An 18,285-nucleotide genomic window follows, 5' to 3' on the forward strand; every position below is an offset into this window, starting at 1 on the left:
CGTAAAAGACACAGAAGTTGCAGCGAGCCAATAGTTCGAGTGTGGTGGGGTAATCCAAGGAGCTCTCCTTCTTCTTGTGATCTAAATTTAAATGTGGCCCAACCTTAAAAGGTCCTGAGGGCGCCTTGTGCGTTCTGCAGAGTAGCAGTATTATATTTGGTCTGTGGACCACCCTTGTCCACTGGCCCTCAGTCCTGCTTGTCTCCCCTCGTCCTGGATTTACTTGAGTTGACATTTTTAACGCCTCATATTTATTCACTGTTGGGATTCTTGGAGACTTGATTGCGGTAAGTCCTGTCTATTTATTCTATGAATGAGTAGTTTGCGTGTTTGGTTGTGTAACAATGAACTTAGAAGGCTCCTCGAGCTGCTTCATGTTACATTTATATGCAATTTATTGGGAATGTTAACATGCCGCCCTTGTTCAGGTAGAGGCTACATGTTGCGTTGTTTTGAAATGACATTGGAAAAAAAGAAATACAGCACACATGAATTATTGTACTGATGCCAAAGTGAAACGATGGATAAATGGGCACAAGAGCATGCATTATGAATATCACCATGATCTAATTCTGGAGAGTGGTAAGCATGAAAACAAGGTGAGCAAGAGTTGAATCAGGAGATGTTTTGTGGAGATGACCACAGGGTTCTCATAACATCTCTCTTTTACACACACACACACACACACACACACACACACACACACATATATATATATATATAACATAATCATTATTTGTTTTTATTTTTTCTTCATCAATATATCCACCTTTAAATTGCTTTTTGTTATTTGATTAACTTTTGCTTGTAACAAGACACTTATGTTTTCTTTTTTGTGCTTATTTTTAATGACAATTTTATTTGTTTTTTTGATCTTTTTTCCCTGACTTATTTGAATGATTTCATCCCACTAGGTATAAGTTAAAGTACTTTAAGAATTATGTAATTAGTATTAGTTGTACCTTCCAACACCTGCAAAATGACACGGAAACCTCCTCACAAATATGAATGCAAGTTAATAAATGAATTCCCATATTAAAGAACAGCAAACAAAGGGCTCCGATAGACACCAAAACAACCCGTGTGATAATAAATCATTAAATAGGATGGTCATCAACCAATATGCATTGGTCATAAATACATCTGCGATGGTAGCGATGATGGAGGTTTTTTGTTTTTTTGAGGCAGAGCCGGTCCAGACGTAAAGTGTGTGACATTGCGGAGCGGCACCCAAGATGTCAGGATCAGTGCAAGTGTCACAGAAGGAGCGGCAGCTGCAGCATCGCAAGGAGGAGCATCAGAAGGAGGTTTATCGCCATCATCATCATCGACAGCAGCAGCAGCATCAGCATCGATATGAAAGCAGCAGTCACTTGAGCACTAAGTCATCCGTCAGCAAGCAGTCCTTCTCCACTTACAAGACCACTACCCATCGGTAAGCGACGGCGGTGTTGCAATGGATAGCCGAACACAAATGGTACTGCAACACATGTAGACAGACCACCTCGCAATATTTACGGTCATGTAGACAAGGTCATTGCACGGATCCCAAGAGAAGACTCTTCAAGATTACTGTCCCAGGAACTTTCTTTTTTATTTAAAAGATGGCTGGGTCCAGATACCTTGGGTATGAGATCTGCAGCACTGATAATAGCCAATATCAGTCAGCTACGCGAACCGCTACACTTATCAATGGCCGGTCATTTTTCGAGAGCAGAGAAGTGCTCTTGTTTTAGCTCAAATTCAGCAGTTAGTTTTGATTCCAAAAAAAAAAAAGTCTGATGGGAAATCTCCATCCGAGCAGCTAGCTGCAGCATCGTTGTTAGTTGCGTCAAAGCGCATGTGCACTTGTGCCTCACACAACATAAGTCAACACGTATTGTCGTGTCCTTCACGCCGCAAGTGTGGCACTGTTTCTACAAAGAGGTCAGGGAAGGAATTTGAGCTGGAGTCAAGCACCGCCGGATACATTCATGACCAGCTGGGCTATTTGTGAAGGCCGACTCGGACACTTCACTTCATGGCGCTGAAGAGACCTTCCTTGAATTTTGATAACAGTGGTCAAAAGAAAGTCCTCACTTGTTTTCTTTTCTAGCACATCGGGTCTTTGAGGTGTTTTCATTGTCGCTTTTAAATTTGTTTTAAACGCGGAGGTTGGCATATCTGCTGAGTTTGTTTATTTCGGCAAGAAACTTAATGACACACGCCGCTCGCGCAGCAGACGCGGCATCTGCAAAGCTGACGTTAACATGGGACTCGAAAGAGAAAAGTTTGCATTTCGGCAGAAAAGCTGCCAGACACGGCCTGTGGAATTAGCTGCTTGAACACTGTTGCGAACCATAACGGTAGCAAGTAATCAGTAACTCGGATCGATTCAAGCCTATGATCTTGTACGTTCGTATGACCAAATTCCCCATCATGCAGTATGAAAATGCCCGCAACGGCCCTCGCCTCGGTTGAAGTCATATATTTCTTTGTGTTATCCTGTTACGTATTTATAAACCCATAAGCAAATGGTGTCCGGATTCAGGCTTAGGTGGACTGGAATGCATCTTTCATTTTTACATTCAGTGCCAAAAGACACATCGCACGCATGCCAGACCCCCTCAAACAAACAGATGCGCATTTCAGTCATTGTAATAAAGAGACGGGCACGAAGCACGACAACAGGAAGCAAATGGTGCGCATTGCCACCTCAGGTCGAATCCATCCATTTTTCCATTGTGCTCATTCAAGTCTTGGGTGAGTTCGAGTCGGTCTCAGCAAAGGCCGAACTTCGGAACTGTGAGGCACACGTGCTCAAGACTCCCTCGCCGCGCTTCCCAAGTGCATCGTGAATATGCATCCGTAAATTACAGTGGCGGCTTGCGTGCTTTGCCTTAGGAAAGGTGGCTTCATTTCATATTAGCAATGCAAAGTCCCGCCCTTCACGTGCTAATGATTAGCAATCATTTGTATCAAATTTCGGTTTCGGGGGTGAGGGGGGGGGGGGGGAGGCACACTGGAACAGATTAAGGGCATTTCCATTCATTTGATTGGCAAAAGATGATTTGAGATACGAGTGCCCTGAGCACAAGCGTTTTTACAGAAGGCACTCCTACAGTATGTCACGGCACCACTGTACAGTCTACTGTTTTCTATGTGACTTTCAAGCATGAAAACCACCGCAAAGTCCGACGAGAAGGCTCTGCAGCGGGCGGTCAAGTCGTTGAGTCCGCTACCCAAGCGAGCCAAGCGCACCTACCTGGCCACCGACTTGGACAAGGAAGTCATCGGCTATGTGATTCCGATTTTCAGAGCCAAGTGAGTGCCGGCCGAAAGGCTCCATAGCCCAGACCTTTTTGTGACGAGCGGCATTGAGACGGGTCCCGGGATCCGTGTGAAAATTCCGATTCCGTTGCGAAGCCACGAAGAGGTGCGCGGGTTGATGGAGGCCCGCGAGGAGGACCGGACCGAGGAGGGCATCAACTACGTGGCCATGAGGAACCTGTTTGTCCGCGAGGCCGAGGAGGCGACGGAGGTCAAGGTGGAGAAAAAGAGCAGGTTCACACGCATCCGAGAGTCGGCCGAGCGCGTGCAACTCAATAGGACCGTGAGTCATCCTTTGGCCATTTTTCCAAAAAGAATCTTTACCGCATTCATTATCCCAATGCGAATCTCTCGATGCGCGGCCACAGTTGGATGAGTGGACGGAGTTCCGCAAGAAAATGAACCCGGATAGTCTCGTGCACCCCCCGGAGATGACCACCAAGCCCCGTGGACAGACCGTTTGGGAGGGCCAGACCATCAGGCTGCACTGCGCCGTGGCTGGGTGGCCCAGACCGAGGATTGCCTGGTAAGATCAAGATAAGATAACCTTTATTTGTCCCGCACTGGGGGGACATTTGCATGCTTAAGTACCGCTATTAGTATTTTCAATTGTCATCATATAAGGCTAAAGAGAGGTGAACCGCTAGAGTTTGAATATACAGTAAAGGCTCGTCGTGTGTTCATGCGCCATTCAAGGTACAAAAACAACGTGCTGATTGATGCCAAGGCACACCCCGAGAAGTACACCGTGGAGAGCAATTACAACATGCACTACCTGGAGATCAAAAAGTAGGTCATCACCAAGCCTCGTTGACACGCCCCCCCCCCTCCCCTCCCCCAAAATATCACTTTTGTGTTCATGTGGGGCGGTTTGCTTTTTGCCCGCCCCCGCCCCCAGCTGCGACTTCCTCGACACGGCCGCCTATCGGGTGTCTGCGCTCAACGTAAAAGGAGAAATGTCCTGCGTGGCCACTGTGGTTGTTAAACGTGAGTACGTTGCAGTCAAAAATCAGCATTTCTTTTGTAGCAGGGGTGGGCAAACTATGGCCACATACGGCCCGCCCCCTTTTTGAACCCCGCCCAAGGAGCATTTACATGAAAATGTCATTTCATTTTAGTAAACCTAAAGTCAATTCTAATTATGATTTAAAAAGACAAATGAAAAATGATGGCAGAAAATTATTGTTTAAGAATGAACCCCTTTGAGTGTGTTGAGATTTTTCCATTCTTTAACCCTTCCAGGGACAGCAGTTAGTTACTACACTGGAGAGCTTACCGTGTTATCGGGTTACACGGTGCGTGAAAGGGTTAAAATGAGCGGAATATATTTTGACACGAATGTTTTTGTTTATGGAAAAAAAAACATCCATTTTTTTTTTTGCTGGCTCATCTGTCCAGTGTAAGAATCAAACGTTGTCGTCGCTTTGATTTGGAATCAAGGATGGCTATTTGTTTTCCTTTGCAGGCTTCCACGATGAGGAAAGAGATCTGACTGTGACCCAACCTCGTGAGTCAATCCGAGTTACAGCTTAATAATGTTTACCACGATATTTTGGGGAAAGATCGCTACGTTAAAAAAAAAAAAAAAAAAAAAAGCATGATCTTTATTCGCATGACCTTTAATGGTATGCAAGGGGTGCGTGATTTTCTCAAGGGAGAAGGTCTCAAAAGGTTGGGGGAAAAGAATGCTTTTGATGAGTTTTGCGAGGATGCGAAAGCGTTTCCTGCATGGCAGACGGCTTCGGCTCCCACCGCGGCGTCACGTTCGAGACCACCATCCTGGACAAATTCAAAGTGGCGTGCGGCCACGAGGGGGAGACGCTGAGCCTGGGTTGCACCGTTATCGTGTATCCCGCCGTCAAGAACTACACGCCCGAAGTGGTGTGGTACAAAAACGGTGAGCGGACCCACTTTCGGGGTCAGCGTTACCCCAAACTGTTCGCGGCGTTCAATCTGAAGCAATCTTTTGACTTTGCTCACTCGTAGGCGTGCCGCTGAAGGCGTCGCAATGGGTGCACGCGCAGTGGGGCGGGCAGCGCGCCACCCTTACGCTGGTCCATCTCAACAAGGAAGACGAGGGCTTGTACACCATGCGTGTCATCACCGAGTCCGGCTATGACGCCTACTCCGCCTATGTGTTTGTCAGAGGTCGGTGTGTTTAAAAAGTGTTTGCGAACATCTTTGCGCATTTTTGCAACCTCGAACGAAGCCTGACGAAAAACCAACATTCGGGCCGTACGCAAACGCTCGCAAACCTTCGCCGCTCAGTGAGAAACGGGCTCGAGGTTTGCGTCCCAAGACTTTTGTCCGGAAAGTCGACACCGCGGTTGAAGAAGTAGGTCCGATCGCGGATACTGCGCGGGTGATAGAAAGCGCGCGGATTTAGAAACGTGAGCGCTCACGGAACGTGCGCGTTTGTTTTCCCTCTGTCAGATGCCGACGTGGAGGTGGAGGGGGTCCCCGTAGCCCCCCTGGATGTGCGCTGCCACGATGTCAACAAAGACTATGCGGTGGTGACCTGGAACCAGCCCGCCGTGGAGGGCAGCGGCCCCATCCTGGGCTACCACATCGAGAGGTAGCTCGGTCCTCCGCGCCGCCGAGACCTCCTCCCGTTCAAATGCCAAAGAAAGCGCTGCCCTGAGAAATCGAGCGGACCGGTTTGACGAGCGCCTCCAGACGGTCGCCGTCATTTGGCTATTTTTACGCCTTTATTTTTGGGCTTCGGGCACAAGCGCCGATCCCAAACTGTGTCCGGTGAAATCAAGTTGATTCGTTGTCCTTCATCACAAGAGAGTTTCACCAGCCCATAGTTGACAGTTGAGCGACATCCCCGGATGGAAAACGCTCGCGGCAGGAGCGGTCCTTTCAATTTGGTGGCATGAAAGCATGGTGCGCATCTGATGACATTCTTTCCATTCCATGTCATTGCTCTTTTTCTCTTTTTGGTCAGGTGCGAGGTGGGAACGCACCACTGGGCGCAGTGTAACGACACACCGGTCAAGTACGCCCGCTTCCCCGTCACGGGCCTGGTGGAGGGCCGCTCTTACGTGTTCAGGGTGACGGCCCTCAATAAGGCGGGGGTGAGCCGCCCGTCACGCATCTCCGACGTGGTGGTCGCTATGGATCCCTTCGACAGGGCCCGCCTTCTTGGTGAGGAACGATAGAGGAGCTTCGATTAAAGTCAACTTCTCAAACTATTTGTGGTCCCCCCCTGCAGGACCTTCTGCCCCTTGGACTGGCATGATCAAGTTCACAGAAGAGGATCACACCGGTATGAGCTTATTGACTCAAATAGAGTGCAACTGGGATGTCTCCCCAGTGCCTTACTTTTTTTTTCACATTTGCCAATGGCAAAAATCTGCGAGTAAGTGATGCCTTGCTCACCCTAAAAATGGTTTACAATCGCTTACAGATGCCACAAGATGGCGGCAAAACACAACGTTTGTCTAAATGAAACTCCTCAACTCACTTCAACATACCGTAGTTCCTTGGCACCAGGATGCCTTGAGTTGGTGGCAAAGCGCTATTTTTGTCTGAATGAAACTCCTCAACTCACTTCAATATAATTCCCTGGCATCAAGGTGCCAGAAGAGGGCGCCAGAATAATACAGTAGTTGTATTCTTCTGGCCTAACTAGGTGAGTTTTTCAGAGTCGGTTGTCCGCAAAAATCTGCAAATAGTTGAATTCACAAATGAGCGTTAACTGTAAATGCATTCTTTTCCGCTCGGATTTCTACACAAAAATGACACTGTGAGGTTTTTTTTTTAACACAAAACTAAGAAATCATATGTAAGTACAACATGAAATGTGAAAAAACAAATGAAGGACTGTGAAGACTTTATGGATGATTGCACTGTCAATTATTATTATTGTGATTATTATTTTTTTTCCATATAACTTGTCAAAGTGTATTCCATCCTCATCATCTGCGTGACGTGTACCCCCAGTTGGAGTGGTCCCCGGAGAACCCACTGAGGTCGTGGTTACCGAGGCGACCAAGAGCTACGTGGTGCTAGCCTGGAATCCCCCCATCCAAAGGGGTCACGAAGGAGTCATGTATTACATTGAGAAGGTGACAAGTGCTTGACGAACACTTATTTGGAGGAAAAAAAGGTCCCGTGAGAATATATCATATAGAATCATATATAGAATAGAATATATAATAGTCATCGTTTCAAGGAAATGGAACAAAATTTATGTTACGATTCTTGGAAGTGACAGAGTAGTCTTTTTTTTGTGGGGGTAAAATTTCTATAAGAAATTAAACTAAACATGTACAGTACACCGGTATATAAAAAAAATAGGAGTCTTTTGAGAATATTTGTCATTTCTCTAACATTGCACTATTCAAAGAATAACGGTCGTGAAGCTGTCATACCACACAAATGAAGTCCTTCAAACTAGCCGACGGCTGCTATTTTCTTCAGTGCGTTTCAGGCTCCGACACGTGGCAGAGGGTGAACACCAGCGCGCCCGTCAAGTCTCCCCGCTTTGCCCTGTTCGACCTGAGCGAAGGGAAATCTTACAGCTTCCGCGTGCGCTGCTGCAACTCCGCCGGCGTGGGCGAGGCCTCCGAAGCCACCGGCTACATCACCGTGGGAGACGTTCTCGGTGAGAGGGCCGGACATCGTAGAAACCTTTGAGAGCGACGTCAATGGCGCTCACCGCCGCGCTTCCCGGATAGACCTGCCGTCTTCTCCGGGCGCGCCCGTGGCCACCAGGAACACCGGCACCTCCGTGGTGGTCTCCTGGGCGCCCTCCGAGGATGTCAAGAACCTGGTGGGCTACTACATCGAATACAGCGCGGTGGGCACCGACGTCTGGATCCCGTGTAACAACAGGCCTGTCGATCAGACCAGGTGAAACACTTTGGCGAGAGGAGAATGTGCTACAAACCATCTAGAGACGGTTTGAGCACAAGTGTCGGGACACCTGATCTTCATTTAACGTATCAATGGAAGGTGAACGCTGCACAATATTGAAGTCATTCGTGCGCTATGAAATGAAATTAGCCTCGTTTAAGTACAACAAAAATCAAGTATTTGGCCTTTCGAAACGCCAGTTGTCATCTTACGATGAAAAGGCACGCTCCCTGTGGCAAAAATGTCAAATGTAAAAAAAAAAAAAAAAATGCAAGTCATTTCATGAGACTCGTGGTTCAGAAAATGGATGCATGGATAGATGGGTTTTTTTTGCTCAAGTCTGTGACTTTGTTCCTTTCTTATTTTCGCGTAAAAACCAGAATCTTACCAGAACATTTTCCGAGCAAAACGTTATACTGTACTCTTGAGATATGATGAGGAAAAAGGTGACATCTTTAAGACTGAAGCTCATTATTATGAAAAATCCTAATCTAGCCGTATGCTACAGGAAAAAAAAAACTATTCATCTAACGAGAAAAAAAAAATATACAGGTATATATATATACACACACACCCACGCTTATACTCACACTTCTGAATTCTTGGTTTGTGGCCGGTGTTCAGGTTCGTGTGTCATGGCCTCACCAGTGAGACGACGTGCGTGTTCCGAGTGAAGGCGGTCAACGCCGCCGGCTATAGCTTGAGTTCCGCCGCTTCGCAGCCAGAGCTGGTGCGGGCGGCCATTTGTGAGTCTCCTCGCTGGTATTCTTTTATTTCACTGACCTTTTAAGTCTCTCTCTCTCTCTCTCTCTCACCACCGGTGCTCCGATTTCATCAACTTTTAATAGACTAGAATACGTTCTTCTCTTTTTGAGTTCATGTGCTGTGACTGTCCTCCTCCTTGTTTTTTGTTGTTGAAATTCAACATTATTAAGCATAAAAAAACCAGCGTTAGCTTCTTACAAGTCGCACTCAGTCTCAGTCTTAAAGGGGAAGTCAAGTCCAAAATCTTCACCACAATGTTATGTTCTGTGTGGCCCCACTGTCTAAACATGGCATTGTGATTACTATTGCGTTTGCAGAATACGAATTACAGTACAGTACTTGATGCGTTCAAATGGCGTTCTATGTCTCAGCCGTCCCCGCGATGCCAACCGACGTACGGCTGCTGGAGGCTCACAGGGACACCATGGTGCTGGGCTGGAGCGAGCCCACCGACAACGGAGGAGCTGACATCAGAGGATACTTTGTGGACCGCCGGACCGTGAAGGGGCGCGTGGTCGGCAAGTGGCGTGAGCTCAACCTCCGCGCCTTGACCGCCACCTCCTATAAGGTGAGCTCAAGCGCCCGGGCCGTTTCGGCTGCTCCGTTTTCACGCGGAACTCGTCCGCCTCCGTTTGCGCTCAGGCGGAGAACCTCCAGGAGAACGTGGTTTACCAGTTCCGGGTGCGGGCCGCGAACGTGGCGGGCGTGAGCGACGGCTCGGTGCCCAGTGCTGCTTTGGAGTGCCAAGAGTGGACCCTGACCGTGCCAGGTAGACGGCCACGGGGGCGCGACAAAAATCCCCAATTTTCCCCATTGCTTTTAAATAGACGGTACGGACAACAACGATGGCGTTATATGAACTTACAACATTTCTTCATTCATTTCACGCATTCGTAGTGAACAGTACAACAAATGCGCAGCAATATAAAATACCACGGTGACCGACTGAAAGCGGACAGCTCTGAAAACGGTGGACCGTATCCGTGCAAAGTGTCCTTAAAACGCCCGCCCCCGGTTTCCTTTTCCAAGACGCTCCCGTTGGTCTTCACGTTCTGGAGGTGCGGGACTCCTCTATGGTGATCCTGTGGGAGCCGCCTTCATTCGACGGCCGCTCTCCCGTCAACGGCTACTATTTGGACTTCAAGAAGGCGTCGGATGGGGAGGAAGGCTGGACGGCCGCCCACGAGAAGGCCAACAAGTCCACGTTCATGAAAGTGAGGAGCACTTAGTCGATGCATTTGGAAAGGAAAGGAGAGAAGCTCCTCATGAGTGTGGTTGCGGATTCAGGTGAGCGGGCTACGGGCTGCTACATCCTACGTCTTCCGCGTGCGCGCTCAAAACCTCGCGGGTGTGGGGAATCCTTCCGCGGTCTTGGGTCCCGTCCTGGCCGAGACACGCCCCGGTGAGTGCAATTGAGACATCGGGGAAAATCACAACAAAGTCCAAATGGATTGTGTCCACAAACACACGCGCAAAAAAATGTAAACAACACTCAACCTGAAATCACCTTGAAACTTACACCAAAAAAAATCGATTAAAAAATGAGCCAAAGAATCAAAAAATGTTATTGAACATTTCATTTAATAGCAAACAAATAATCAAATGAAACAAAGAAAGTGCGAAATATGTCATTTGATATAAAATGAATGTTTTAAAAGAAAACATTTACAGTATTAAAAATGACAATCCAAGTTTTTGTTTCATCAATTAAAAATCACACAACATACTCATTTCAAAATGGAATGAAAAGTTGTTCCAATTTTTAAAAATGAAGACTGAACAGGCTATTAAATGAGCACTTCTCAAACAGCGGGGTGACCCTTTCTGCGGCGTTGGGGGAGGCACGGTGCGGCGCTAGTGGGGGCGTGTCCTACGAGAATCAAATGTAATTGCACATTTACAGTAAACCTTGAAGGAAAAGAAGATAAAACAATTGGCCGCCCCCAACCAAAAATATGACACTCCGGTTCCAAAGTCTTTCCATTGACTGTCCCCTCAGGTACCAAGGAGATGTACGTGGACGTTGATGACGACGGTGTGATCTCCGTGGTCTACGAGTGTCCCGAAATGATTGAGGGCTGCCAGTTTGTTTGGGCTAAGGATTACCAGCCCATCACAGACCCCACCAGACTGACCATCATCCAAGAGAAGGGCAGGTAGGCATCAATTTCCACTTTTCAAAGGTGTGCCGCGAGGTTCTGTACCGGATCCATCAATATATGACGCCGGACCTCTGAGTGTACTGCGCTGGAAACGTGGGCTCCAAAAATGGCCAGTCAATCGCAGTCGGCTACCTCTCGTCAGCTTCTTACTCGGCGTCCTCAATTTTCCAGGACCAGAGCTATCTTTAACGACCCCTCCCCGGAGGATCTGGGCAATTTCTCCTGCGTAGTCACCAATATGGAGGGGGTCTCCTCCAGCTATCAGCTCACAGAGGAAGGTGAGCCGTGTCCCTAATTGCACTCGCTCTTTGTCGGGCGCGTGGAGAGACGCTTCGGAAAAGTGATCCGCGCCATTCCCAGCTGCCGGACAAATGGAAAGTGGCCGCTCTGTGCTCTGAGGAAAATCGCTTCTTTGTTCTGCTCTTGATGTTGTTGACAGGTCTGATGCATCTGCTGGACATCAGCCACGACCACAAGTTCCCCGGTGAATATGCCGCAATAACAATAACACACGCGTTCATTCTGTGACTCTGCTCAAAACAAAACACTTTTATGAATGGATTCATTTTGTTCTTTTTACGTATGTGTCGATTCACGTCACGATTTTTATGGTTTATCTTATCTGTCTTTTTCCTCTTTATTTATTGACCCTTAGTTATTTATTTGTGATTATGTTTGTCTGGTTTCCTATGATTTAAAGTTGCTTGATCTATTTCTTCCATTTATTTTATTCATTAATTGATTGTTCTGTTGTTTCTAGTTATATTTGTCTCATTCATTTCTATCAATTTCTCATCTCTATATTTTGTACGTTGCCGTCTGTCTTTTCATTTCTTTTTATTTGTATTTATTTGTCATTTTATGATCTTTTCTGTATTTTCCATACATTTAATTTCATTTATTAATTTGGTTTTAATTTTTGAAATACCCCCCCCCCCCTTTTATTTTTTTGTTATTTTTGCTTGTATGTTTTTATTCTTTCTCTATTTATATTTATTTCAGCAATTGGATTTTTAAGGCCAGTTCTATTTGGAATTTGTTCCACAGTCCAAACAGTCACCAACATAAAACTTAGAATAAGTGCACAGTAATAGTCATAGTTGTGATACAAGCATAACTTAAAGTAGCGGCAATTAAGTTGAACCGGAACCTAAAGTCAAAAGCTACCAAATGAAAAGTAATAACAAGGGGCAAATGTCGAAGCATGCCGTGCCTCTGATCGTCAGTCTTCTTTATCTTTGTTGGTCCTCAGTTATTCCCTTTAAGAACGAAATGGCCATGGACTTGCAAGAGAAGGGCCGGGTGCGCTTCTGGACTCAGGTGGAGAATTGCAGCAAGGACTGTCAAGTACAATACGTTTTTAACGATGCCATCATTCAGCAAGGAAAGGTAAGAGCCAAACCTAATTGTGTATCCCCACCCACCCCCGTGTCTTCCATGAACTAAAATAGTCCTTTTTTTTTGCTGGTCTCCAGAAATACACCATGAACTTTGACAAGAACGCCGGCATCATCGAAATGTTCATGGACTCCCTGGAAGTAGCCGATGAGGGAACGTACACCTTCAATTTGGTCGACGGCAAAGCAAAGGGCGCCACCAGTCTGGTGCTCATTGGAGAAGGTACTGCGCCGCAAATGTCAAGCAGAGCTTTTCTAAGATGAGAGCCGTCGGTCGGGCCATTTTTTTTTTTTGGCGACGACTTGCCAGCGCAAACCGAGTGCTTGTGTGGTGGCAGCACTGAGTTCGATTCAGCCCAGTTCACAATAAGCGGTAGTTTTTGCAAATATTTATTCTCTTCTTTTGAAACGATTTTCCGATGTGCAGAGTTCAAGGCGCTGCAGAAAAAGTCGCAGTTTGAGAGAGCAGAATGGCTCAGGAAACAAGGTGCGAAGCGATTCCTCTCGTACGCCGTCAAATGCACACCGCTGTGTTTATGTGACACGTTTACCTCCACAGGTCCTCACTTTATCAAGTACCTGGACTTCACCATCACGCCGCAGTGTGACGTGCTGCTGCAGTGCACGGTAAAGACAAAAAACAAAAAAAAAGTGAGCAAGGAGTGAACAAATCATTTTGTGACAACGCGACTTGGTTTCTCTCCGCAGGCGGCAAACATGAAGGCGGACACGGAGATCATCTGGTACAAGGACAGCCTCTCGATCGGCGAGCGTGACGAGGCCGCCGAGAAGCTGGAGAAGAAGGACGACGTGCTGACCTTTAATATCGGAAAGGTCGGCTACCGCGGGGCGATGCGCCGCCATTTTGTCTGGCCGTATCTTTCATGCTAGGCCGTCTAACACGCAAGACGAAACTGCTTTTAGTGCAAATCATCACGCCAGGCACTCTTTGGAATCTTAAAGTTACACGTAGACGGTAAAGTAGACAACGTTCGCTCATTTCATTGACAGTCGCCTCCCACCACGAGTTAAAAGAAATGCTAAACCCTCCACGGGTGGTCAAGGATAAACGCAGCCGCTACTTCGCTTTCGATCGACCCGCCGTTGGCCGCAACTGACTCCTTCACTCAACCCAGAGTTGAGCCAGTTAACAGTCAGCCAACTCTACATTTTCATTTGCTGACTCGCTCGTAACTCAGCAGGACAGGCCCCGCCTTTTTTGAAATAACACGCATTCAGTCACGGAAACGGCAGTGCTGTAGAATGTGAGGATGGTGACCCTTAGTGGACAAAAAGAATACCTTCATCTGAAAATGCAGACGCAGGAGACACATATTCATTCGCGGGGTGATAGGGGCCAGGCTGACCCGCGAATAGCGCAAATCCATGGTAAATAAACAACAAACATCTACAACTAGTCTAATCCGTGAGAGTCAAACCAGGTGTGGAAAGTAATCTCCACGCTCAACAGGGATGACTGTATTTAGCATCATTTCGCTCTCTTTATTTTCTATTTCTATGTAGCCTTCTTACCATTCCATCGCCATCATTTCTTACTGAAAACGGCTGCCTTTGTCCGTGTCGTGCATTTTTTGTCGTCTGTGCCCTTCTATTTCATCATGAACACTGTTGTCAACACGTCACGTTATCATCCATGGTGTGTCGCTCTTTGTTGCCATTAATGTGCTCATGTGTCTTAATTCGCAGTGGCTTAGTAAACAGGACACGCAGGCACAAAGCGAAGAGAGCGAGCCGCCCGCCGAGGACGTTTCGCCGCCGCCGCCAAGACCCAAAGTCTGCACCACCTGGCTCCCCCCCCCCCCCCCCTTTACTCCATGCTACCATTCCATCGTTTGCCTTGTCACGTCTGCCGCATTTGCCTTTGTCTGTTCGGCCGACCGTGCGGTTATCAAAGACGCGCGCTTCGTCAATGGACGCCGCTGTCATCTCTCTAACGCAAACGCTTTTGCCCCTCAGATTTCCAAGAGTGACGCGGGCATCTACGAAGTGTACCTGAGGGACGAGAGAGGCCAAGACAAGAGCAGGTTCGATCTTACCAATGAAGGTAAGATCACACACAGGAACTCCACATTCCGCTCACTAAACCTTCTAATGTAAATCTCCGTGGGTTAATTTTTTTCCCCATTGTTCGTTTTTTCAAATATTTGTGTCTAACTCATGTTGACCCCCCCCCCCCCCCCCTCCGTTTTTGCATTCTTTTTCTATTTTCATTCATATGTACGTTTGTCAATGGCATCTTGACTCCCTGTCAAAAGGCTAAAGTCTCCAAATAATGACATACCTTGTATGCTGCCATATTGGATTTTGTTTTTTTTTCCACCTGGTTCACCTAATCATTGCGGTGTCTTCCGTGCTGAAGCAGGCTACTGTGAATCTTGGGCTTGTTTTCTGATCTCTTGTGATATGCTGTAAAATTGCCGGATGGCGCGGTCACGTATCGCCATCATTTACATGGCACCGTGGAACCATCTCAGGTTTCGCATTGTCTTATTATTTTGGCAACATCCACTGACAGAGTGCAACGAGTGCTGGTGGCTTTTGCAGGGGAGGAGAGCTCACAATTTGTTGCCAAAAAACAACTTCCTGATCCTTTTCTGTGTTTCTCTCAAGGTTACCAGGCTGTTATGAATGAATTATTCAGGGTGATTGGTGAGTGCACACACAAGCTCTCATGATGGGCGTAAGAAGCGTGCGTGTATTATGATCAGCTATGATAAATGCTTGTCCTATGTTGTTTGATTCCAGCCAACTCCTCCTCTCAAATCCAAGTCACCAGCACCGAACACGGCATCGTCCTCTCCTCCGATGTCACGTACTACCACGAGGACCAGCGCATCAACTGGCTGCACAAGTACGGCCGTAGCGGATTTAACATTTGAACGCACCTCTCCTTGAATTGACACTCCCAATGTGATGACATGGGCAGAGTTCTTGTGTACGTAGAATGTTGTCTCACTGAACCTGAATCGAGCGAAAGTTAGAATGCTTTCTCTGCCCAGGTTGCTCCATTGCTATACATGAGCTGTACGTCGCTATACGTTATACAACTGTTAGTATTGTGTCGGTTCCCGTGAAAAATGGGACCAGATGACAGAGTTGGATGCAGAATCTGTATTCGCGAGCCTTGGTGCTTTCTCTACTCTGGTTGCTATCTTGCTCTGTTTGTATGCCCACTGTTAGCGTGTTTGTATTTGATCAACTCAATGGTAGTTGAATACAGGACAATAAGTACAGTCCTTGTCAATCTGCCTGAGTGACCGCTAATGCTAGCGTGTTAGCATTTATCCAGTGGAGTCTTTGCGCAAAGGCCAAATGTTATGAAATAATATCTCACCAAACACATCGTTAAGCTAACACCCCAAGGCTCAACAGAGCGACATTTCAAAATGATTATTTTGTTCCTGCTCCACCAAAGGGACGCCAAGATCGCCGCTTCAGAGCGCGTGAAGGCGGGAGTGACGGGCGAGCAGCTGTGGGTCAAGATCAACGACCCCACCGAGAAGGACAAGGGCAAATACACCGTTGACCTGTTCGACGGCAAGGACGGTGTCAAGCGCGTGTTTGAACTGTCTGGACAAGGTGACTTTTTTTCTTCTCGTTTCAAATGTAAGTTTCTGCTTATTTGTTATTGGATACGGTTTGATTAATGTGTGCGCGTAATCCCCTCGTGCAGTGTGGGAGAGAGCATTTGAGGAATTCCAAAGGCTCAAGTGAGTAAACGAACATCATGTGCAAATAAATGATTCCATGTGGCCTGAACTGAAAGTAACATCCTCTGAGTACTTTCAGACTGCCATGGCGCACATTGTTTAATTCTTTCAAGACACTTCTGAGATTGACTCGCTCTCTCTTTTGTTTCCTTCTATAGGGCGGCAGCCATCGCAGAGAAAAGTAAGTTGAGCTTGTGGCAAAAGATGCCACTTTCTTCGTAACGCTTTGAGTTGCAGAAGTGCGTCCCAAATACTTTTGTCTTCCAAAAATAGGCATAGCGCTCTATAATATTGTACCTTATGAAAACATACGGTCATGACGTCATGGAAGAGGTTTTGCCATTGTGCTGCCTCTTCGGATGTGTCCGCCTTGGCCACCTGGGGGCAGTATAACGCAGACATCCAGATATACCTGGAGACGTCTCAGCTCTTCAATCAGCCGCAATAAAAGTAGTCGTCCTTCGTGAACGATAAAAAAATGTATACAGTATAATTGTTAGTAGTTACACAAATGTTTGGGTGAGACCTGGGGTTTATGAGGGGTTAACTACATTTCCATTCATTTCAGTTGGGAAAGGTGATGATATATTGTTTGCCTTCTGGTACGACCATCCACCCCCCCCCCCCCCCGCCCACTCCTGTCCGTTTGGGCTACAGCATTAATTTATTCCGCAATTAATGAGAAGCATGGCATCATCTATCAGAGAACTGGAAATATTATTATAAATACTGGACCAAGGACATAAACAAATACCAAACAAAGTATCCCATCTTTTGTTTTTGATAAAGATCGCGCTCGTGTCATTGGAGGTCTGCCAGATGTGGTTGCAATCCAAGAGGGCAAGGTAAACTAATCCGGCTTCTTTCCTATTACATTGCCTCCATTCCTCACTTGACATTTTTTTTCCCTCCCCAAGTCTCTTAATCTGACCGGCAACGTGTGGGGCGACCCCACGCCCGAGGTGAGCTGGACCAAGAACGAGCGAGAGCTGGTGAGCGACGAGCGCTACGTGCTCAAGTTCGAGCACGGCAAGTACGCCAGCATCGCCATCACTTCCGTCACCCGAGCCGACTCCGGCAAGTACGCCTTGGTGGTGCGCAACAAGTACGGAACGGAGGCCGGCCTGTTTACGGTCAGCGTGTACAACCCGGAGGATGACGAACACCTTCGGCAGGAGAAAAAGTAGGACTGAGGGTGCAAAGTGGAAGAGTGAATAGTTGGGTGGTTAATGGCATTGCAAAGGCAAGCAAAGCACTGTTTTCTTAGCAAGTCGGGATGTGAAGTAAACTTTGAAAACAGGTTGCTTCTGTGAAGGAGGAAAAGCAATAAAATAACTCTGATATCTCCAGCCACCGTTTGTTTTCTGACTGCGTTATTATTTTGAGTAACCCGTAAAAACAGGTTGCTTCTGTGAAGGAAGAAAAACAATAAAATTCTGATATCTCCAACCACTGTTTTTTTTTTGTAATTGAGAAACTTTGACGTGCATCGGGGTGGGCAACCTTCAACACTTTGCAGTTTGTATTTAAAAAGTGTTGTTGTGCAGGGTGATGCTGAAGCTGCCAAAACTATGACAAAAAATAGCAGGGTTTAGGGAAAATACTATACACGTTTGACGATAATTCAAAAATACAGTATGAGCAAGTAATACACATAAACACTAGAAAATAAAACACCAAAATATATGGCCAAATAAATATAAACATGGTTTTACACATTAGTGTTACACAACAGTAATCGAAAGAATCCGCAAAAAGATTAGATGACAATGACACAAATCTTGTGAAAATACCAACAAAAAACACACACCTATATTAGAGGAACAATACACAAGTAGAAGAGTATACATACACATTACAAGACTAAAAATACCCCAAATATTACATGAAATATTACTCTCTTTCATGATCGTTTAATATTTGGGGGGGGGGGCAAAACCCCATAATGGTCACCTCGATATTATTATGGGTTGCATATTAGCCCAACTTGTTGTATGACTGGTTAAACGGATTTTAAAAAAAAATCACGTAAAAAAAAAGAAAAGAATATCATACGTT

The 18,285-nt window shown here is 46.5% G+C and overlaps 1 protein-coding gene across 1 annotated transcript; it reads left to right on the forward strand.

Moving 5' to 3' along the window:
- The first annotated feature begins 174 nt into the window (after positions 1-174).
- myom1a (myomesin 1a (skelemin)) lies at positions 175-17,581 on the forward strand. The gene is made up of 37 exons (XM_086129112.1): positions 175-287; positions 1,189-1,435; positions 3,154-3,303; positions 3,406-3,592; positions 3,678-3,835; positions 4,006-4,098; positions 4,208-4,296; positions 4,775-4,816; positions 5,045-5,206; positions 5,296-5,457; positions 5,743-5,884; positions 6,260-6,459; positions 6,527-6,580; positions 7,258-7,382; positions 7,738-7,921; positions 7,995-8,169; positions 8,797-8,918; positions 9,309-9,505; positions 9,580-9,706; positions 9,967-10,151; positions 10,225-10,339; positions 10,937-11,093; positions 11,271-11,377; positions 11,539-11,583; positions 12,352-12,488; positions 12,575-12,719; positions 12,924-12,983; positions 13,056-13,123; positions 13,205-13,330; positions 14,474-14,561; positions 15,128-15,166; positions 15,263-15,368; positions 15,933-16,096; positions 16,191-16,227; positions 16,386-16,408; positions 17,017-17,072; positions 17,145-17,581. The coding sequence occupies exons 2-37, from the start codon at positions 1,236-1,238 to the stop codon at positions 17,412-17,414; spliced, it is 4,497 nt and encodes a 1,498-aa protein (XP_085985238.1). The 5' UTR covers positions 175-287; positions 1,189-1,235; the 3' UTR covers positions 17,415-17,581.
- The last annotated feature ends 704 nt before the right edge of the window (positions 17,582-18,285 follow it).

The sequence above is a fragment of the Hippocampus guttulatus genome, chromosome 14, assembly GCF_054856545.1.
Source record: "Hippocampus guttulatus isolate MCC_2025c chromosome 14, RoL_Hgut_1.0, whole genome shotgun sequence".
Classification (NCBI taxonomy): Eukaryota; Metazoa; Chordata; class Actinopteri; order Syngnathiformes; family Syngnathidae; genus Hippocampus; species Hippocampus guttulatus.